The 23,077-nt window shown below is 43.5% G+C and overlaps 1 protein-coding gene across 16 annotated transcripts in view; it reads left to right on the top strand.

Annotated features, from left to right (window-relative positions):
• RBMS2 (RNA binding motif single stranded interacting protein 2) overlaps nucleotides 1-23,077 on the top strand; it is a 94,853-nt gene that overhangs the window by 15,284 nt on the left and 56,492 nt on the right. For 9 of the 16 annotated variants that reach the window (XM_063647028.1, XM_063647029.1, XM_063647026.1 and 6 more), the window contains exon 2: nucleotides 2,049-2,182. The exons of the other annotated variants lie outside the window; for them this stretch is intronic. In XM_063647028.1, coding sequence (XP_063503098.1) covers nucleotides 2,054-2,182 — 129 coding nt within the window. In that variant the 5' untranslated portion in view covers nucleotides 2,049-2,053. The remainder of the gene's footprint in view (nucleotides 1-2,048; nucleotides 2,183-23,077) is intronic. 16 annotated transcript variants of the gene reach the window in all.

Genomic DNA, 23,077 nt, shown 5'->3' on the forward strand with positions numbered 1-23,077 from the left:
TCAGGCTGTCCTTGAACTCCTGACTTCAAGCAGTCCACTCACCTCAGCCTCCCAAAGTGCTAGGATTACAGGCGTGAGGCACCCACCTTGCCTGGCTCATCTTGAACATTTTAGTATACAGTTTAGTAGCATTAAGTGCATTTACATTGTTGCATAACCCATCTCCAGAATTCTTTTCATCTTACAAAACTGAAACTCTATACCCATTAAACAACTCCGCATTCTCCTCTCCCTCCAGCCTCTGGCAACCACTGTTCTACTTTCTGTCTCGATGAATTTGACTATCCTATGTACCTTATGTAAGTGGAATCATACAATATTTTTGTGACTGTCTTATTTCACTTGGTATAATGTCCTCGTGGTTCATCTATGTTGTAGCATGTGTCAGTGTTTCCTTGCCTTTCACCCTGAATAATGTTTCATTGTATGTACAGCGTATAGCACATATTTGTTTATTCATTTGCCCATTGATGGATACTTGGGTTGCTTCTGCCTTTTGGCTGTTGTGAATAATGTTGCTATGAACTTGAGTGTACAAATACATTCAAGTGTCCCTTTGAGACATTGCTTTCAATTCTTTTGGGTATATACCCAGAAGTGGAATTGCTACATCATATGGTAAGTCTATTTTTAACTTTTTCAGGAACCACTGTCCTGTTTTCAACACTGCACAAGGGTTCCAATTTCTCTGCATCCTTACCAACACTTGTTGTTTTCCGCTTTTTTTTTTTTGATAAGTAGCCATCCTGATGGGTGTGACGTGGTGTCCCTTGGTTTTGATTTCTGTTTCTCTAATGAAACAGAATGTTGAACATCTTTTCACATTTGTGAAATGTCATTTGTAAATCTTCTTTGGAGATAAGTCTATTCAAGTCCTTTGCTTATTTAATTTAATTAATTAATTTATTTATTTATTTGAGACAGAGTTTTGCTCTTTTTGCCCAGGCTGGAGTGCAATGGCATGATCTCAGCTCATTGCAACCTCCACCTCTTGGGTTCAAGTGACTCTCTTGCCTCAGCCTCCCGGGTAGCTGAGATTACAGACATGCACCACCACACCCAGCTGATTTTTGTATTTTTAATAGAGATGGGGTTTTGCCATGTTGGCCAGGCTGGTCTTGAACTCCTGGCCTCATATGATCCACCCACCTGAGCCTCTCAAAGTGCCTGGAATTACAGGCATGAGCCACCACACCCGGCCCATCTTTGGGATTTTGATAGGGATTACATTGAATCTGCAGATTACAGACATGAGCCACCACACCCAGCCCATTTTTGGGATTTTGATGTGGATTACATTGAATCTGCAGATTGCTTTGAGTAGTACTGACACCCTTTTTTTTTTTTTTTTTTTTTTTTGAGACGGAGTCTTGCTCTGTCACCCAGGCTGGAGTGCAGTGGCGTGATCTCAGCTCACTGCAACCTCCGCCTCCCGGGTACAAGCAATTCTCTGCCTCAGCCTCCTGAGTAGCTGGGATTATAGGCACCTGCCACCAAGCCCAGCTAATTTTTGTATTTTTAGTAGAGATGGGGTTTCACCATCTTGGCCAGGCTGGTCTTGAACTCCTGACCTCGTGATCCACCCGCCTTGGCCTCCCAAAGTGCTGGGATTACAGGCGTGAGCCACCGCACCTGGCCCTGATATCTTAACAATGTTAATGCTTCCAATCCATGAGCATGGAGTGTCTTTCCATATATTTTTGTCTTCTGCAATTTCTTTTAGTAATGTTTTTGGCTTTCACTGTACAAGTCTTTTGCCTCCTTGGTTAACCTTATTCTTAAGCATATTATTATTTTTGGTGCTATTAGAAATGGAACAGTTTTAATTTCCTTTTCAAATCATTCATTGTTAATTATATAAAATTTAGAATTTTTTTTTTTTTGAGACAGAGTCTTGCTCTGTTGCCCAGGCTGGAGTGCGGTGGCGCAATCTCGGCTTACTGCAACGTCCACCTCCCAGGTTCAAGCAATTCTCCTGCCTCAGCCTTGCAAGTAGCTGGGATTACAGGTGCACACCACCACGCCCAGATAACTTTTTGTATTTTTAGTAGAGATGAGGTTTCACCACGTTGGCCAGGCTGGTCTGGAACTCCTGAACTCAAGTGATTCGCCCACCTCAGCCTCCCAAAGTACTAGGATTACAGGCATGAGCCACTGCGCCCAGCCGGAATTCAGAAATTCTGTAAGTCTATGTTTGTGTATTGATTCAACAAATCAGATATTGCCTTTCTGTTATAGAGGGTAAAGATTTATTTCTCTTAAACCCCGTGCCCTTATGTTCCAGCTTCCCCTTTCTTCCCAGCTTCCGTGTATAAGTTGTATCATGATTTTTAGTTAAACCAGTATTCAGTGTTTATATTATTATGATTTTATAAGTATTATTTCTAGCTAAGCTGTATAATATGCTATGATAATAGTTCCTTTGTTCAATTTTTGTTTTCCCTGGAGTTAATAATTACCTTGTTTTCTTAGTTTTATTTTATATAATATACAGTATTTTTACATACCAGTTACTGTTCTTTTATTTTTTTTGAGATGGAGTTTCGCTCTTGTTGCCCAGACTGGAGTGCAATGGCATGATCTTGGCTCACTGCAACCTCTGCCTCCCAGGTTCAAGCGATTCTCTTCCCTCAGCCTCCTGAGCATACCAGTTACTGTTCTAAGCCCTTTATAAAATTTAACTCACATAAACCTTCTAAAAACTGAGAGGCCGGATGTTTCATTACATTCCAGCTTCACTGGCCTTCTGTTCCTTCCAAAGTCCCACCTTATAGCTTTTAACCGTGTGCTCCCTCTTTCTGGAATGATCTCTTTCATTCTCCGAATGGCTAGTTTCTTCTCATCCTTGAAGTCTTTCATACTTAAATGTCATCTTTCTGACTAGTCTAATGAAAATAGGCCACAGCCTTCTTTTTGTTTTTTTGTTTTTGGTAGCCCATTTATCACAGAGGGTAATTATTAAATTATTTTATGATTATTTGATTAATGTCTCTCTCCCCACTAAATACCCCTGAAAATTTTATTAGGGCCAGAACCATGTCTGGTTTAGCTAAGCATTTTGTCCTTGGTACCTAACATAGTACCTAGTACTCTAAAGTGGGCATTGAATATTTATTGAATGACTAGATGTCAGCTCCTTTTATGTTTCAGGCACCATGATAAGAGTTTTACATGTATGTATGTATATATTTATTTGTATTTACATATATGTATATATTTATTTATTTATTGCAGAAGGGGATCTCACTTTCTCTCCCAGGCTGGAGTGGAGTGGTGTGATCATAGCTCACTGCAGCCTCAAACACCTGAGCTCAGGTGGTCCTCCTGGCTTAGTCTTCCATGTAGCCAGGACTACAGGTGTACACTGACACACCCAGCTGATTTTTTTAAAATTGTTTTTTTAGAGACAAAGCCTCACTATGTTGCCCAGACTGATCTTGAACTCCTGGCTTCAAGTGATCCTCCCACCTCAGTCTTCAGAGTAGCTGGGATTATAGGCAAGGATAACCACACCTGGCTACCTGCATTTATTTTAATCCCCACAACAGTCCTATTTAATAGGTGTTGTTAACTGTCCCCATTTTATAGGTGAGGTCAAGCAACTTATCCAAAGTTACACAGCTAATACAAGACAATGGTAGAATTAAACCTAAATATTGGCTGGGCTTGGTGGCTCATGCCTGTAATCCCAGCACTTTGGGAGGTCAAGGCAGGAGGATCACTTGAACCCAAGAGTTTAAGACCAGACTAGGTAACATAGCAAGACTAAGTCTCTACAAAAAATTCAAATATTAGCCAGGTGTGGTAGCATGCGCCTGTAGTTGCAGCTACTCGGGAGGCTGAGGTGGGAAGATTGCTTGAGCCCAGGAATTCGGGGCTACAGTGAACCATGATTGTGCCACTACACTCCAGCCTGGGCAACAGAGTGAGACCTTGACTCAAAAAAAAAAAAAAAAAAAAAAAAAAAAAAAAAACCCAAATCCCTAAGTCTCTGTGACTTTTGAGCCAATGTTTTAACCATTTTCTGTTGGTTAATGGGATTTATAGTCAAGAAAAATACTTTTTAAAAAATTGAGTAAACATTGATTCCTTGCCTATTCAGTTGCTGAATGAACAGTGAAAAATTAAGTAGTTATATAAAAAGTGAATCTGATTTTCCCTCATTTGTAAAATAAAGACATTAATTAGGAATGAAATTGATTTACTTTAATTCAAATTGAATTACTATTAAATTATTATTTTACAAATAATAGGATTTGCAAACTGGTAGGGCTGTACTCTAACCTTTACCCCACTATTTCAATTACCAAAAATAATATTTGCATAGCTCTTAAAGATTGTTGGGGTTTGAGGGTTTCAATTGGAAGCACTCCTCTTACTTCAATCCAGTTGAGAAATACGAAAAAAGTTTGACAGATGGAAATAAAGTAATACTTATTACTAATAAAACTAATATTCAAGAAGATAGCTTATATTTGTGGGCTAGTAGATGTTCTAATACTGAATCCAGAATTAGACAGATTTATCCACCTAAATACAAGCAGTACTTAAAAACCAAACAAAAACCTATGCACTTCATGTGGGCACTTACCCCTGTAAAATTTGACCAGTTCAGAATAGCAAAGCTGAGTGTATACTCTCTGCAGCTAGCTGGATCTCAAAATAGGAAAGAAGGAGCTGTGTTTTTCTTCTAGTCACTAAGAAGGGAGGGGTGATATGCTAAACGCTTAGCTGTCTACATTGAAAGAAACATCTGGAGTAGGGAATAAGTGTTTTTCCCTAAGATGATAACAATCCAGAGAGAAGCAAGAGTGAAAAAATAAAATAAACATAAAAAATTTTAAAAGATGATACAAGATTCTCTTGATTGGGTTCCATTTTCATTTATTAGATCAATGCTTAAATCTAGTAGATTTATTTTTTTTGAGACAGGGTCTCACTGTCATCCTGGTGGAGTGCAGTAGCCTGATCACCACTCACTGCAGCCTCAACCTCCATGGACTCAGGTGATCCTCCCGCCTCAGCATCCAGAGTAGCTGGGACTACTTACAGGCACATGCCACCATGCCTGGCTAATTTTTGCATTTTTCTTTTCTTTTTTTTTTTTTTGTAGAGACAGAGTTTCGCCATGTTGCCCAGGCTGATGTCAAACTGCTGGGCTCAAGGGATCTTCCCACCTTGGCCTCCCAAAGTTCTGTGATTACAGGCATGAGCCACCGCACCTGGCTCTAGTAGACTTTTTGATGATTGAGGTAAAATGATAAACTAAATCCCTTTACCTGTTTTTTGATGTCATTTTAGGCTACTGATTTGAACATATTTAAAATATGGGTTTTTTTTTTTAAATGGGGCTTATAGTTAATGAAAACCATTGACTGTCCCTGTGTTTCTTTTTTTTTGTCTTGTTTTTCTTTTTTTTTTTATTCAGGGTTTCACTGTGTTGCCTAGGCTGGAGTGCAGTGGCCCGATCTTGGCTCACTGCAGCCTCAACTTCCCCGGCTCAAGTGATCCTCGCAGATCAGCCTCCTAAGTAGCTAGGACTATAGGTGCACACCACTATGTTAGGCTAATTTAAAAAATTTTTCGTAGAGGCAGGGTCTCCCTGTGTTGCCCAGGATGGTCTCAAACTCCTGGGCTCAAGCAATCCTCCCATCTCTGTCTCCCAAAGTGTTGGGATTATAGCCGTGAGCCACCATACCTGGCCTCTTTATTTATTTTTTAACCATCCCATATTTCATTTCTTTTTATTATTTTTATTTATTTATTTATTTATTTATTGAGATGAAGTCTCACTCTGTCACCCAGGCTGGAGTGCAATGATACAATCTTAGCTCACTGCAACCTCCGCCTCCTGGGTTCAAGCAATTCTCCTGTCTCAGCCTCCAAATTTCTTTTTTGAAAAATTTTATATAGAGACAGTATCTCACTGTGTTTCTCAGGCTGGTCTCAAACTCCTGGCCTCAATGATTCTCCTGCCTTGGTTTCTCTAAGTGTTGGGATTACAGGCATGAGCCACAGCACCCAGCCCCATACTTCTTTTCAAATTGTCCATGAAGGCCGGGCGCGGTGGCTCACGCCTGTAATCCCAACACTTTGGGAGGCCAAGGCAGGTGGATCACCTGAGGTCAGGAGTTCGAGACCAGCCTGGCCAACATGGTGAAACCTCATCGCTACTAAAAATACAAAAAAATTAGCTGGGCATGGTGGCGGGCCTGTAATCCCAGCTACCTGGGAGGCTGAGGAAGGAGAATCGCTTGAACCCAGGAGGCAGAGGTTGCTGTGAGCTGAGATCATGCCATTACACTTCAGCCTGGGCAACAGAGCGAGACTCCATCTCAAAAAAAAAAAAAACAGCACTGAGAGTCACCAAGACTGGGCCAACAGTCTTGCTCTGTGGCCCAGGGTAGAGTACAGGCTGATCTCGAACTCCTGACCTCAAGGATCCACCCACCTCAGCCTCTCGAAGTGCTGGGATTATAGGCATGAGCCACGGCACCTGGCCTAGAGTCACCTCTTTTTTTTGGGGGGGTGGGGGATGGAGTCTTGACCTGTCCTTCGGGCTGGAGTATGGTGGTGCGATCTTGATCTCAGCTCACTGCAACCTTCACCTCCCAGGTTCAAGTGATTCTCCTGCCTCAGCCTCTCAAATAGCTGGGATTACAGGCGTGCGCCACCACACCTGGCTAATTTTTGTATTTTTAGTAGAGACAGGGTTTCACCATGTTGGCTAAACTGGTCTCGAATTCCTGACCTTAAGTGATCCGTCCAGCTCAGCCTCCCAAAGTTCTGGGATTATAGGTGTGAGCCACCATGCCCGGCCATAGATCATGTTTTAAAACCAGCTATAGGCCGGGGGTGGTGGCTCACGCCTGTAATCCTGGCACTTTGGGAGGCCAAGGCGGGGGGATCACAAGGTCAAGAGTTCGAGACCAGCCTGACCAACATGGTGAAACCCCTCTCTACTAAAAATACAAAAATTAACCAGGCGTGGTGTCGCATGCCTGTAATCCCAGCTATTCAGGAGGCTGAGGCAGGAGAACCACTTGAACCCAGGAGGTGGAGCTCGCAGTGAGCCGAGATCATACCACTGCACTCCAGCCTGGGCAACAGAGCGGGACTTCGTCTCAAAAAAAAAAACCCATCTATGCTGGGCAGTTATGTGGCGTGTATTCTCTGCCTAAGGCTCTGCTTTAGAGATGCCTTTCTTGTTTTACATTGTTGTTTTTAGGAAGAAGAGTTGCAGGAAATATTTGTTTCTTTCTCTTACATGATTTGAGCTTCAATAAAATATATTTATCTTGTGACTGACTTTTCTACCTGGAAATGAAGTAGAGTGATGCCACCTAGGCTGAATTCTGTGCCAGTTCATGGTAACCTCTGGTAACCTAACGTCTCAAGATAGTTTTAGTGGTTGGAATGTCTTCTTCTGTCTACCCATCCTCATCACATTTTGTTGTTGTTGAGACAGTCTTGCTCTGTTGCCAGGCTGTAGTGCAGTAGTGCAATCATGGCTCAATGCATCCTCAGCGTCTCAAGTTCAGTGATCTTCCCACTCCTGAGTAGCTGGGACTACAGGCACATGCCACCATGCCCAGCTAATTTTTAATTTTTTTTTTTGGTACAGCTGGGACTTTGCCATGTTGCCCAAGCTGGTCTTGAACTCCTGGGCTCAAGCAACCAAAGTGTTGAGATTATAGGCATGAGGCACCACACCTGGCCCTCATCACATTTTTTTAAACTATATATTTAAATTTCAATAGTTTTTGGGGTACAGGTGGTTTTTGGTTACATGGATAAGTTCTTTAGCGGTGATTTCTGAGATTTTAGTGCACCTGTCACCTGAGCAGTTTACACTGTACCCAATATGTAGTCTTTTATCCTTCACACCCCTTCCAGCCTTCCCCTCCCAGTCCCCAAATTCCATTATATTACTCTTGTGCCTTTGCATCCTCATGGCTTAGTGAGAACATGTAATATGTGGTTTTCCATTCCTGAGTTACTTCATTTAGAATAATGGCCTACAGCTCCATCCAAGTTGCTGCAAAATACATTATTTTGTTCCTTTTTATGGCTGAGTAGTATTCCATGGTGTATATACACCACATTTTCTTTATCCACTTGTTGGTCGATGAGCACTTAGGTTGGTTCCATATCTTTACAGTTGCAAATTGTGCTGCTATAAACATGCACTTCATCACATTTTTATAACAGCTCTATTGAGATATAATTCACACATCATACAGTTTAGAGTTCACACATCACACATTTAAAGTATACAATTCAGTGGCTCTTAGTATATGCAGTTTTGCATCCACTACCATAATCAATTTTAGAACATTTTATTATCCCCCAAAGGAAATCCTACCCACTTACCTATCACCACTTAATCCTCCCATTACTCCTCTCCCATTGCCCTAGGTAGTCACTAATTTACTTTCTATATCTATAGATTGCCCTATTCTGGACATTTTATATAGATGGAATCATGCAACATGTGGTCCTCTGTGATTGGCTTGTGTCTCTTTGCGTAATGCTTTTAGGCTTACTTCACATTGTACCATGTATCAATACTTTCTTCCCTTTTATGGCTGAATAAATATTTCATCATATGAATACATCACATTTTATTTATCCAGTTATCAGTTGATAAACATTTGTCTTGTTTCCACTTTGGGCAATTATGAATAGTGCTTCTGTGAAATTTGTGTACAGATTTTGTGTAAGCATATGTTTTCTTCCCTTTTTTTTCTTTTCTTTTTTTTTGAGACAGGGTCTCACTCTGTTGCCCAGGCTGGAGTGCAGTGGCACAATCTTGGCTCACTGCAATCTCTGCCTCCCGGGTTCAAGTGATTCTTGTACCTCAGCCTTTCGAGTAGTTGGGATTACAGGCATGCACCACCACACCTGGCTAATTTTTGTATTTTTATTTATTTTTATTTTTTTTTGAGACAGAGTCTCGCTCTGTCGCCCAGGCTGGAGTGCAGTGGTGCGATCTCAGCTCACTGTAAGCTCCACCTCCCGGGTTCACGCCATTCTCCTGCCTCAGCCTCCTGAGTAGCTGGGACTACAGGCGACTGCCACCACACCTGGCTAATTTTTTTGTATTTTTAGTAGAGACAGGGTTTCACTGTGTTAGCCAGGATGGTCTCGATCTCCTGACCTTTTGATTCCCCCGCCTCGGGATCTCAAAGTGCTGGGATTACAGGCATGAGCCACCGCGCCCGGCCTAGTTTTTGTATTTTTAGTAGAGGCAGAACTTCACCATGTTGGCCAGGCTGGTCTTCAACTCCTGGCCTCAAATGATCCGACTGCCTCAGCCTCCCAAAGTGCTGGGATTACAGGCTTGAGCCACCACACCTGGTCCTGTGTGGGCATGTTTTCAATTCTCTTAGGTGTATACCTAGCAGTGGAGTTGCTAGGTCACATGGTAACTTTATGCTTTAAACATTTGAGGAACTGCCCAACTATCCTCCAAAGCAGCTGCATCGTTTTACAATGCCATAAGCGGTATTTGAGGTTTCCAATTTCCAATTTCTTTACACCCTTACCAGAATTTATTTGTCTTTTTTATTATAGCCATTCTAGTAGGTATAAAGTGATAGCTTGTTGTGATTTTGATTTGCATTTCCTTGATGGCTCTCCATTAAAAGTTTATTATTCTGGGCCGGGTGCAGTGGCTCACACCTGTAATCCTAGCACTTTGGGAGGCCAAGGCAGGTGGCATCATTTGAGGTCAGGAGTTCAAAACCAGCCTGGCCAACATGGTGAAACCCCGTCTCTCCTAAAAAATATTTTTAAAATTAGCCAGGCATGGTGGCGGGTGCCTGTAATCCCAGCTACTCAGGAGGCTGAGGCAGTAGAATCGCTTGAACCCAGGAGGCAGAGGTTGCAGTGAGCTGAGATCGCACCACTGCACTCAGCCTGGGCAATGAGAGCGAAACTCCATCTGAAAAAACAAAAACAAAAAAGTTTATTGTTCTGGCTGGACATGGTGGCTCATGCCTGTAATCCCAGCACTTTGGGAGGCCAAAGTAGGAGGATTGCTTGAGTCCAGGAGTTTGAGACAAAACTGGGCACATAATGAGTCTCTGTTTCTATTAAAAAAAATAATTATTGTTCTGCTTATCCTTTCAAGGCCCAAGTGTCTTTTTTGAGAGACTTCACCCTCAGGAATTAATTGTGTCTTCTTTCATATTCTTATACCATTAGCACAAATATTTTGTTCTGCTACTTTTCTTTTCTTTTTCTTTTTTTTTTTGAGACAGTTTCGCTCTTGTTGCCCAGGCTGGAGTGCAATGGCATGACCTCAGCTCACTGCAACCTCTGCCTCCCAGGTTCAAGCGATTCTCCTGCCTCAGCCTCCCAAGTAGCTGGGATTACAGGTGCCCACTACCACGCCTGGCTAATTTTTTTGTATTTTTAGTAGAGACGGGGTTTCACCATGTTGGCCAGGCTGGTCTTGAACTCCTGACCTCAGGTGATCCACCCACCTTGGCCTCCCAAAGTGCTGGGATTACAGGTGTGACCCACCGCGCCCAGCCCATTCTGCTACTTTTCTAGATTGTAAGCTCTAGTTTGTGAACTTGTTAGTGACTCCTTGTGGATGTGCATTTAAATTTATTATGTACCTCCCTGTGGAGCATGTTAATAAATAAATATATTATGAAATATTTCACTGATACACCATTCATCTATGAGTCCCCACAGCATCAAGCAGTGTTTGTACATAGTTGGTATTCAAATATTTGCTTGGCTGGATGTGGTGGCTCACACCTGTAATCCCAGAACTTTGGGAGGCTGCCAAGGTGGGCAGATCACCTGAGGTCAGGAGTTCGAGACCAGCCTGGCCAACATGGTGAAACCCCATCTCTACTAAAAATACAAAAATTAGCCAGGCATGGTGGCGCATGCCTGTAATCCCAGCTACTTGGGAGGCTGAGGCAGGAGAATTGCTTGAACCTGGGAGGCAGAGGTTGCAGTGAGCTGAGATTGCGCCACTGCACTCAAGCCTGGGCAACAGAGTGAAACTCTGTCTCAAAAAACAAACAAACAAACAAGTATTTGCTGAATGACTGAAATAGTGCAAAGGATCTCATGGGTAATTATTATGGGGTCTGTTACTTCTCAGAGAAAGTGGACTTTCTCTTATTAGGTGATACAATGACTTGGAACCCAGGAAATAATGTATTTTAGGCAAATATTTAGATATATTATATGTCCTGGAGACCACTGGCTCCAGGAATATGTCTTATGGATCATCCACATTCCTGTTGCATTAGGAATTTTGATGTTAGGCTGCTGGATTGTGTATCTGTGAGACTTTTTAGGGATTTATTAACATGATACACAATTAGCAAACCCTGTGTTTATTTCACTCATTTTAACAAATATCCATGCCTATTATGTGCCAGGAACTTAGCTAGGTATCAGATGTGGGACTGAGTTTTCTACTGCTCTGGCAGTTCATAGTTAAGGGCCCAGGGTGAGGATGACTTTGATGGCAAATGAATGGATAGAGGATTCATACATTTTATGAAACTAGACTAATGAGCACTTGATCAGAGAGCTTAATTTTCAGAAATACAACTTCTTTATTTGTTTTGATTTGTTTTCTTGAGACAAAGTCTCACTCTGTCACCCAGACTGGAATGATCTCGGCTCATTGCAACCTCTGATGCCCAGGTTCAAGTGATTCTTGTGCCTCAGCCTCCCAAGTAGCTGGGATCACAGATGCGCACCACCATATCTAATTTTTTTATTTTTAGTAGAGACGGGGTTTCACCATGTTGGCCAGGCTGGTCTTGAACTCCTGGCCTCAAGCGATCCACCTGCCTCTGCCTCCCAAAGTGCTCAGATTACAGGCTTGAACCACTGGACCAGGCCAGAAATACAGCTTCTTTAAAGACAATGTTTTACTTATACTAGATTATAATTACAAGTAGCTGATCTGATTGGATCATTCTCTTAAAAGATCTGATGAAAACCTAGTGATTGGGAAGTAGGCATTGTGCCACCCTCCTTCTATCATTATAATCTCTTGAGAGAGAGCAAATGGAAGGACACTGTCTTTTTTCCTAGTTTCATGCGACTCAGTAAGACAGGAAACATGAAGTTTCTGCTACAGGTACAGGAGAATTCGATTTTTCTTTTTCTGGGTGAAAGATGAAGGAGTTATATATTTTTATGTCCATGTCCCACCAGCCTTTCCCTCAGATTAATGAATGTTCTGGGGAAGGGAAGGATAGGACTGTATTATCACTCATACTAGTTTGAAATGGTTCTCAGGGGCCATCAGTCTTATGTCAGGCCCTATGCTAGAAAATGAAGAGCCAGGCAGGTTGCGGTGGCTCAAGCCTATAATCCCAGCATTTTGGGAGGCTGAGGCGGGCAGATCCACCTGAGGTCAGGAGTTCGAGACCATCCTGACCAACATGGAGAAACCCCGTCTCTACTAAAAATACAAAATTAACCGGGCGTGGTGGTGCATGCCTGTAATCCCAGTTACTCAGGAGGCTGAGGCAGGAGACTCACTTGAACCCAGGAGGTGGAGGTTACAGTGAGCTGAGATCATGCCATTGCACTCCAGCCTGGGCAACAAGAGCGAAACTCCGTCTCAAAAGAAAAAGGAGAAAAAAAGAAAATGAAGAGACAGATTTTTTCCTTAATCCTCCTGTACTATGGTGGATTTCATAAACTGCAGCAGATTCTAAATCTTAAATCTCATTTGCTATTTATTGGTATGTCCTAAATGTCATTTTCATGTGAGAATCAATGTCAGGGTTATTAGAAGACCTGAATTGGCTGAATTGTCAGTTCTCCAGTTTTCTCTTAAGAAAGGGATAGACTAGACCAGACACAGTGGCTCATGCCTATAATGCCAGCCCTTTGGGAGGCTGAGGTGGGCAGATTGCTTGAGCTCAGGAGTTTGAGACCAGCCTGAGCGACATGGTGAAACCCTGTCTCTACAAAAATACAAAAATTAGCCAGGTGTGGTTGCGTGTGCCTGTAGTCTCAGTTACTCAGGAGGCTGAGGTGGGAGGATCACTTGAGCCTGGAAGGTTGAGGCTACAGTGAACTGTGATCATGCCACTACATTCCAGCCTGCCTGGGTGACAGAGTGAGACCCTTTCTCAAAAAAAAAAACAAAAAACAAAAAACGCCAGGCACAGTGGCTTACGCCTGTTATCCCAGCACTTTGAGAGGCCGAGGTGGGTGGATCACATCAGATTGGGAGTTTGACAGCAGCCTGGCCAACATGATGAAAACCCGTCTCTACTAAAAATATAAAAATTAGCTGGGTGTGATGGCACACATCCGTAATCCCAGCTACTTAGGAGGCTGAGGTAGGAGAATCGCTTGAACTCGGGAGGCAGAAGTTACAGTGAGCCGAGACTGCGCCACAGAGCAAGACTCTGTATCAAAAAAATAAATAAATAGATAAAAAATGAAGAGAGGAGCTGGGCGCGGTGGCTCACGCCTGTAATCCCAGCACTTTGGGAGGCCGAGGCGGCGGATTACGAGGTCAAGAGTTTGAGACCAGCCTGACCAATATAGTGAAACCCCGTCTCTACTAAAACTACAAAAATTAGCTGGGCGTAGTGGCACGTGCCTGTAATCCCAGCTACTCGGGAGGCTGAGGCAGGAGAATCGCTTGAACCCGGGAGGCGGAGATTGCAATGAGTTGAGATCGCACCACTGCATTCCAGCCTGGGCGACAGGGCAAGACTCTGTCTCAAAAAAAAAAAAAAAAACAAAAACAAAAAGGAAGGGAGGAAGGGAAGGGATAGGCTGAGGCAGGAGGATTGCTTGAGGCCAAGAGTTCAAGACCAGCCTAAGCAACATAGCAAAAAATTTAGAAATCAGCCAGGTATGGTGGCATGCATCTGTATTCCTAGCTACTTGGGAGACTGAAGCAGGAGGATCACTTGAGCCCAGGAGTTTTAGGCTGCAGTGAGCTATGATTGCGCACCACTGCACTCCAGCCTGGGTGACAGAGCAAGACCCTGTCTCAAAAAAAAAAAAAAAAAGAAAAAAAAAGGGATAGATCTCTGCTCTAACATCCATCAATTTGCTTCACTCCTTTGAATGGCATGCGGTTTTATTTGGCTCCTAGAAAACGAGACCTTGCAGATTTTTACTCATAAGCTTGTTTTATGCTCATGAGGTGGAATGGCGGAAGTCATTTGAATTAGTGGTATTTAGAATAGGACTCATAATTGTACTGTGCCCCTCATGATTTCAAGATTTAAGCAGAGCCATCACATGTGGCTTAAAATCTTAGATGTCTGGGATGATATTAGATTTGCTTTTAGAAGTAAGGGATGGTAGCATATCATCATGTAGCAAAGAAATATGTAAAGAAATCCAATAAAAGAGTATTCTAGGTATGAGTCTTCTTATGAAGTAGACTGGAAGTGAATGGGCAACATTAATGCGTTTATATAGAGAGAAATGACATGATCACATATACTTGAGAAGGCTAATGCTAGCTGCATTATTGAGGGTGGTTTGGAGGTGTAGGAGAACAGAGGCAGTCAGACAAGTTAAGAGATACTAGAAATAAGGGAGTTCAGAAAAAGGTACAGAAATTAATTTTAGACTTGCAGAATTTGAGATTACCTGCTTGATGTATATATGTTGAATGCTTTCAGAATAAACATGGGTTAATTCATTCACTTAGTAAACATTTGAGTACTTGAGGCCAGGCATGGTGGCTCACACCTGTAATTCCAGCATTTTGGGAAGCTGAGGTGGGCAGATCACCTGAGGTCAGGAGTTCAAGACCAGCCTGGCCAACATGGCAAAACCCAGTCTCTACTAAAAATACAAAACAGCCGGGCATGGTGGCATGCGCCTGTAGTCCCAGGTACTTGGGAGGCTGAGGCAGGAGAACTGCTTGAACCCAGGAGGTAGAGGTTGCAGTGAGCCAAGATCGTGCCACTGCACTCAGCCTGGGTGACAGAGGAAGGCATGAAAAGCCTGGTAGTATGATGACGAGTCTTGAAGTTTGATTTATCAACTAAAAGCTAATGTATTGCCTTAGAAATGTAGGCATGTAAAGGAGGTAATGTTTTTAAAAAGTTCTAGTATTTCACTGATTTTTTGTGTGAAATGCAGGAATTTCAGTTTTATTCCCTGGAGGTGGGAAGTAATCTCAAGGCTGGGGATTTTTTGACTTTGGACCTGCCAGTGAAACCTAGACAGGTACCCACTTGGTTACCAAGGCAGAAAAGGAAACTTTGATTGATTATTCAAATTCAAAGCAGGATGCTAGGGAACAGCAGATTTAAGGTTAGTTGGATGACTGGAATTTAGCATATAAAGATGTGTGAAGACACCTGTGTGGAAAGGACATTTCTATTTCCCAGAAGCATCACTCCCTTCTCAGAGTGAGCAGCCACACGTAAAAGCAGAAGGAAAGCAAGAGAGGTAGGATAACTGAGATGGTAGATATAAAATCCTTAGCACAGGCCGGGTGCAGTGGCTGACACTTGTAATCCCAACAATTTGGGAGGTGGAGTCAGGAGGATCCCTCAAGCCCAGGGGTATGAAACCAGCGTTGGCAACATAGCGTGTCTCTACAAAATTAAAAGATGTAGTGGCAAGTGCCTGTAGTCCCAGCTACTCGGGAGGCTAAGGTGGGAGGCTTGCTTGAACCTGGGAGGTCAAGGCTGCAGTGAGTCATGATCATGCCACTGCGCTCCAGCCTGGGTGACAGTGTAAGACCCTGTCTTAAAAAATAAATAAAATACTTAGCACCATATACAACAAGTGCCAAATATCAGTAATAGTTATATAGTTATTCTTTTAAAATTAAGAGTCTTTTTTTTTTTTTTTTTTGAGACAGAGTCTCGCATTATCCCCCAGGCTGGAGTGCAGTGGTGCAATCTCGGCTCACTGCAACCTCATCCTCCCGGGTTCAAGTGATTCTCCTGTGTCAGCCTCCTGCGTAGCTGGGATTACAGGCGCCCGGCTAATTTTTGTATTTTTAGCAGAGACAGGGTTTCACTATGTTGACCAAGCTAGTTTCCAACTCCTGACCTCATGTGATCTGCCTGCCTCGGCCTCCCAAAGTGCTGGGATTACAGGCATGAGCCACCACATCCTGCCAGGAATCTTTTTTGAGACAGAGTATCACTCTATTAAGCCATCCTCCCACCTCAGTCTCTTGAGTAGCTGGGACTGCAGCCATGCACCATCATGCCTGGCTAATTTTTGTATTTCTTTTTTTGTGTGTGTATATGATAAAGATTGTTCTGTCGCCCAGGCTGGAGGGCAGTGGTGTGATCTCTACTCACTACAACCTCCGCCTCCCAGGTTTAAGCAATTCTCCTGTCTTAGCCTCCCCAGTAGCTAGGATTATAGGCACACACCAGCAAGTGTGGCTAATTTTTGTACTTTTAGTAGAGATGGAGTTTCACCATGTTAGCTAGGCTGGTCTCAAACTCTTGACCTCAGGTGATCTGCCCACGATGGCCTCCTAAATTGCTAGGATTACAAGCATGAGCCACTGCACCCAGCCTAATTTTTATATTTCTTTTAGTAGAGGCAAGGTTTTACCATGTTGCCCAGGCTGATCTCAAACTGCTGGGCTCAAGTGATCCACCCGCCTCGGTCTCCCAAAGTGCTGAGATTACAAGTTTGAGCCACTGCATCTGACGAAGAGTCTTTAAAAATTGAGTCTTTTTTAAAAAAAGAATTCTTGTAATTTAATTTTTTTTTTTTTTTTTTTGAGATGGAATCTCACTCTATCACCCAGGCTGGAGTGCAGTGACACGATCTTGGCTCACTGCAGCCTCCGCCTCCTGGGTTCAAGCGATTCTCCTGCCCCAGCTCCCGAGTAGCTGGGACTATAGGCACATGCCACTACGCCCGGCTAATTTTTGTATTTTTAGTAGAGACAGGGTTTCAGCATGTTGGCCAGGCTGGTCTTGAACTCCTGTCCTCAAGTGATTCACCCACCTTGACCTCCCAAAATGCTGGGATTATAGGCGTGAGCCACCGCACCCGGCCGAATTCTTCTAAAATTAGAACGAAGGACAAAATTCTCCTTCCTTTGCGGATATAGATAATTCACCCATATTGAGCTGTCATCTGTCTGCAGAGGCTTGACGTTTCCCCTATCAGCTGTCAAGGATCCAGGAGAACTTGAGATGCCTTTGTGGAAAGCACATTTAAAGATTTAGATCTTTCTCTTCACAATAGAAAAGACATGGAATCAACCCAAATATCCATCAATGATAGGCTGGATAAAGAAAATCTGGTAAATATATACTATGAAATACTATGTGGCCATAAAAAGGAACAAGGTTATGTCCTTTGCATGGACATGGATGGAGCTGGAAGCCATTATCCCCAGCTAACTAATACAGGAACAGAAAACCAAACACTGCATGTTCTTGCTTATAAATGGGAGCTGAACAATGAGAACACATGGACATAGTGGGGGGAACAACACACACTGGGGCCTGTTGTATGGACAGGTGGGGTAAGAGCATCAAGATAAATAGCTAATGCATGTGAGGCTTAGTACCTAGGTGATGGGTTGATAGGTGCAGCAAACCACCATGGCACCTGTTTCCCTATATAGCAAACTTGCATATGTATCCTGGAACTTAAAATAAAATAAAATGTTTTAAATAAATAAATAAAATAAAATAATAATATTAACATTGGTAATAGTGGTACTAAACAGCTTAGTTTTTTCATGTAATAGTATATTTTTAGTATCCTTCCAGGAAAAGACACATGGATGTGCCATATTATTTTTAATGGCTTACATGGTACTCCTTTTATGTATGCACTATAATTTATGTAACCAGTTTTCTCACTGATGAGTATGTGCTTTTTCAGTATTTTACTATTATAAACGAATGATGCAATGAATATCCTTGTACATATATATTTGTGCACATATATAAGCATCCCTACAAGTGGAATTTCTGAATAAAAGGATATATACACTTAAAAAAGAAAGATTTAGGGCTTTGAGGAAGGCAGCCAAGTACCTGGATACCTACTCAGTGAGCTGGCCCTCAACATCTTGAGGACTACCTCTCTCTGACTCAGAAAGTTACTTTTGTTTAAATTATATAGCAATTCCTTCTGTTTTGTTTTTCTTTAATTGTCTGGGACTGAGACTGAGATCTTTAAGACATAATATTAAGAAGACCTTGGTACAAAATTAGCTGGGCATGGTGGCACATGCTTGTAATCCCATCTACTCGGGAGGCTGAGGCAGGAGAATCACTTGAACCCAGGAGGCGGAGGTTGTGGTGAGCCAAGATCGCACCATTGTACTCCAGCCTGGGCAACAAGAGCAAAACTTCGTCTCAAAAAAAAAAGGAAGAAGAAGACCTTGGCCAGGTATGGTGGCTCATACCTGTAATCCAAGCACTTTGAGAGGCTGAAGTGGGAGGATTGTTTGAGGCCAGGAGTTCAAGATCAGCCTGTGCAACATAGCAAGACTCCGCCTCTACGAATTTTATTTTATTTTGAGACCAGGTCTCACTCTGTCACCCAGGCTGGAATGCAGTGACACGATCTCAGCTCATGCAACCTCCACCTCCTGGGCTCCAGTGATCCTCCCACCTCAGCCTCCTGAGTAGGTGGGATTACAGGTGCCCACGACCATGCCCAGCTAATTTTTGTATTTTCAGTAGAGATGGGGTCCCACCATGTTGCCCAGGCTGGTCTCAAACTCCTGGCCTCAAATAGTCCTCTCACTCAGCCTCCCAAAATGCTGGGATTACAGGCATGAGCCACCACACCCAGCCGAAAATGTTTTTTAAAATTAGCCATGTGTGGTGGTGTGTGCCTGTAGTCCGAGCTACTTGGGAGGCTGAGGCAGGAGGATCACTTGAGCCTAGGAGTTTGAGGTTACAGTGAGCATAATCATGCCACAGCAGTCCAGCCTGGAAGACAGAGCTAGACTCTGTGTCTTAAAAAAAAAAAAAAAAAGAGAGAGGGAGTGAGAAATACCTCAATTCCCTATAAATTGGTGGTGTGGTATTTAAAGAATAGACAGGGTAGTCACAGTGGCTCACTCAGGCCTGTAATCCCAGCATTTTGGGAGGCCATGGCTGGAGGATTGCTTAAGCCCAGGAGTTCAAGACCAGCCTGGGCAACATAGCGAGACCTGAAAAATAATAAATAAAGGATAGAGAATTATGCTGTAAGATACCCTATAAAAATCTCTGGGGATCATAGGATCTAAAGTATTTAATGTAAAAGTATGTCACTGTAATCTCCTCTTATACTAAACATTACTTTGTCTTTTAGTTTAGTTTTTTTTTTTTTTTTTGAGACAGAGTCTCACTCTGTCACCCAGGCTGGAGTGCAGTGGCGTGATCTTGGCTCACTGCAACCTCTGCCTCCCAAGTTCAAGCGATTCTCCTGCCTCAGCCTCTGGAGTAGCTGGGATTACAAGCATGCACCACCATACCCAGCTAATTTTTGTATTTTTAGTTGAGACAGGGTTTCACAACGTTGGCCAGACTGGTCTTGAACTCGACCTCAGGTGATCCACCCGCCTCAGCCTCCCAAAGTGCTGGGATTACGGGTGTGAGCCACTGTGCCTGGCCTGTCTTTTAGCTTTTAAGCAGCTGCTGGGAACTAATACTAACCACATTCTGAACTATATTTAAGGCCAAAATAACATGAAAGAAGTATACAGGTAAAACTGCTCCCTTGGTAGTTCACTTCATCAGTGATTGAACAGAGCTGAGAAGGCAGCTCATTCATGATGATGATATTAACTGATAATATTAACTGATGATATTATTTATTCATCAATAAAGTCACTATGGATTCAAAGATAGGCAACTCAGACAATTTTCTGCCTTTATGGAGCTTACAGTCAGCAAAAACACTGTGGGACTGGACCCTCTCATCAGGAGGTAAATTCTTTAGGCTTTTTGCTCTATAGTAAGCCATTGCCTACCCTAGCCTTCATCTCTCTATCAATTTGGATATAAAAGCATTTATGATGCTCTCTTGTTGAAGAATTAGAACTTCCTCAGCTGAGAAACATAAGGAGGGAATCCATGGTAGAGCTCTGGAGAAACCATAGCTTCTTTTTATTCTTCCCTTCTCCAGTAAGAATATGTCAGTTCCCTGGGTGCTCATACGTATTACCCTTTTCTCTCTTACATATTATAGGTAAACATATTATTAGTTTACAGGGTCTTTGTCTCCAAATTGTTTTAGGAAGTCAGATAAGCTTTACTTAGGGGCTTTCTTAACCATTTCTCCCCCCTTGTATTCTCTTGCCCTTAAAAGTGAATATTTTTCTACCATTTTTCTTTGGTGTCAAACCTGTGCAGCAATTTCAGAAGGTATGTGAGAATAGCAAGAGATAAAAGTTGTTTTATAGTAAGCAATGGCTTACTATAGAGCAAAAAGCCTAAAGAATTTACCTCCTGATGAGAGGGACCAGTCCCACAGTATTTTTGCTGACTGTAAGCTCAATAAAGGCAGAAAAGTTGTTTTCTTCTGAGCCATATCTTCTTTTCTAAGAATTTTTTCAGGCCTTGTAGTAAGTTTATTATTGACTAAGTCATATTTTTAAACTATAGCTAAGACCTTAGTATTAAAACCAAGATGGTAAGCATGGTAGCAAACCAATAGCCTCTTTTTTTTCCTTTTTTTTTGAGATGGAGTTTTGCTCTTGTTGCCCAGGCTGGAGTGCAATGGCGCGATCTCAGCTCACTGCAACCTCTGCCTCCCAGGTTCAAGCGATTCTCCTGCCTCAGCCTCCTGAGTAACTGGGATTACAGGCATTGCGCCACCACGCCCGGCTAATTTTGTATTTTTAGTAGAGACGGAGTTTCTCCACCTTGGTCAGGCTGGTCTCGAACTCCCGATCTCAAGTGGATCCACCTGCCTCAGCCTCCCAAAGTGCTGGGATTACAGGCATGAGCCACCTCGCCCGGGCTTTTTTTTTTTTTTGAGACGGAGTCTTGCTCTGTCACCCAGGCTGGAGTGCAATGGCGAGAACTTGTCTCACTGCAAGCTCTGCCTCCTCCCGGGTTCACGCCATTCTCCTGCCTCAGCCTCCTGAGAAGCGGGACTACAAGCACGCACCACCACGCCCAGCTAATTTCTGTATTTTTAGTAGAGACGGGGTTTTGCCATGTTGGCCAGGATGGTCTCGGTCTCTTGACCTCATGATCCGCCAGCCTCGGCCTCCCAAAGTGCTGGGATTACAGGTGTGAGCCACCGCGCCCGGCCTTTTTTTTTTTTGAGACAGAGTTTTGTTCTGTCACCCAAGCTAGAGTGCAATGATGCACTTGGCTCACTGCAACCTTCACCTCCCGGGTTCAAGCGATTCTTCTGCCTCAGCCTCCCGAATAGGTGGGATTACAGGCATGTGCCACCACGCCCGGCTAATTTTTGTATTTTTAGTAGAGACGGGGTTTTGCCATATTGGCCAGGCTGGTCTTGAACTCCTGACATCAAGTGAACCACCCGCCTTGGCCTCCCAAAGTGCTGGGATTACAGGCGTGAGCCACCAGCTGCCTCTCTTCAATTTATTTATTTCCCCAGTAACCCTTGTATTCTTGTTTGGACAGTCCTGGCATCATTGATACTTTCTTTCAGAAACATTATCTCACATTGAGAATGGGGATAGATGAACACCAACTGAGGCAGGTGGTCTCTTCATCTGCTCGTGCTTGGCACATAGTATGGTGCTACTAAAGTTGCTTTTTTTTTCCTTCCCTCCCTCCCTTCCTTCCTCCCTTCCTTTCTCCCTTCCTTCCTTCTTTCCTTCCTTTTTCTTTCTTTTTCCTTTTGTTTTTTTTTGAGACAGAATCTTACTTTGTCACCCAGGCTGGAGTGCAGTGGCACGATCTTGCTTACTGCAACCTCTACACCTCTGCCTTCCAGGCTCAAGTGATCCTCCCACCTCAGCCTTGTGAGTAACTGGGACTACAGGTGTCTGCCACCATGCCCACCTAATTTTTGCATTTTTTTATAGATGTGGGGTTTCACCAGGTTGCCCAGATTGGTTTCGAACTCCTGGGCTTGAGGGATCCGCCTGCTTCAGCCTCCCAAATTGCTGGGATTACAGGCGTAAGCCACTGTGCTTGGCCTCTTTGTTTTTTTAAGAGATAGGGTCTCACTATGTTGCCCAGGCTAGTCTCTAACTCCTGGCCTCAAGCCAACCTCCCACCTCAATCTCCTGAGCAGGTGGGATTACAGGCTTGAGCTACCGCGCCAGCTGACAGTTGCTTTTATTATCATTGTTACTGTTGACATCGTGGCTATCATCATCATCACCCTCATCACTGACAGACCTACAGTCTCATATTCAGAGAAGCAGCTTTGTTTTCTCAGCTAAGGATCAATAATAGCAACTCCTTAGAGATAAAGAAGGACATATTTTTTTTTGGAGACGGAGTCTCGCTCTGTCGCCCAGGCTGGAGTGCAGTGGCGCGATCTCGGCTCACTGCAAGCTCTGCTCTGCCTCCTGGGTTCACGCCATTCTCCTGCCTTAGCCTCCCGAGTAGCTGGGACTACAGGCGCCCGCCACTAAGCCCGGCTAATTTTTTTGTATTTTTGGTAGAGAGGGGGTTTTACCGTGTTGGCCAGGATGGTCTCCATCTCCTGACCTCGTGATCCGCCCGCCTCGGCCTCCCAAAGTGCTGGGATTACAGGCGTGAGCCACCGTGCCCGGCCAAGAAGGACATATCTTATTTAATGATCTCCAGCAGTGAACTCCTTATTCTAAACTCAGGAACTGTGATTAAGAATTTAGGTCACGGCCGGGTGCGGTGGCTCACGCCTGTAATCCCAGCACTTTGGGAGGCCGAGTCGGGTGGATCACGAGGTCAGGAGATCAAGCCATCTTGGCTAACACGGTGAAACCCCGTCTCTACTAAAAATACAAAAAATTAGCCAGGCGTGGTGGCTGGCGCCTGTAGTCCCAGCTACCCTGGAGGCTGAGGCAGGAGAATGGCGTGAACCCGGGAGGCGGAGCTTGCAGTGAGCCGAGATCGGGCCACTGCACTCCAGCCTGGGCAACAGAGCAAGACTCCGCCTCAAAAAAAAAAAAAAAAAAAAAAAAGAATTTAGG

Source organism: Pongo pygmaeus, chromosome 10, assembly GCF_028885625.2.
Source record: "Pongo pygmaeus isolate AG05252 chromosome 10, NHGRI_mPonPyg2-v2.0_pri, whole genome shotgun sequence".
In the NCBI taxonomy this organism is placed as follows: domain Eukaryota; kingdom Metazoa; phylum Chordata; class Mammalia; order Primates; family Hominidae; genus Pongo; species Pongo pygmaeus.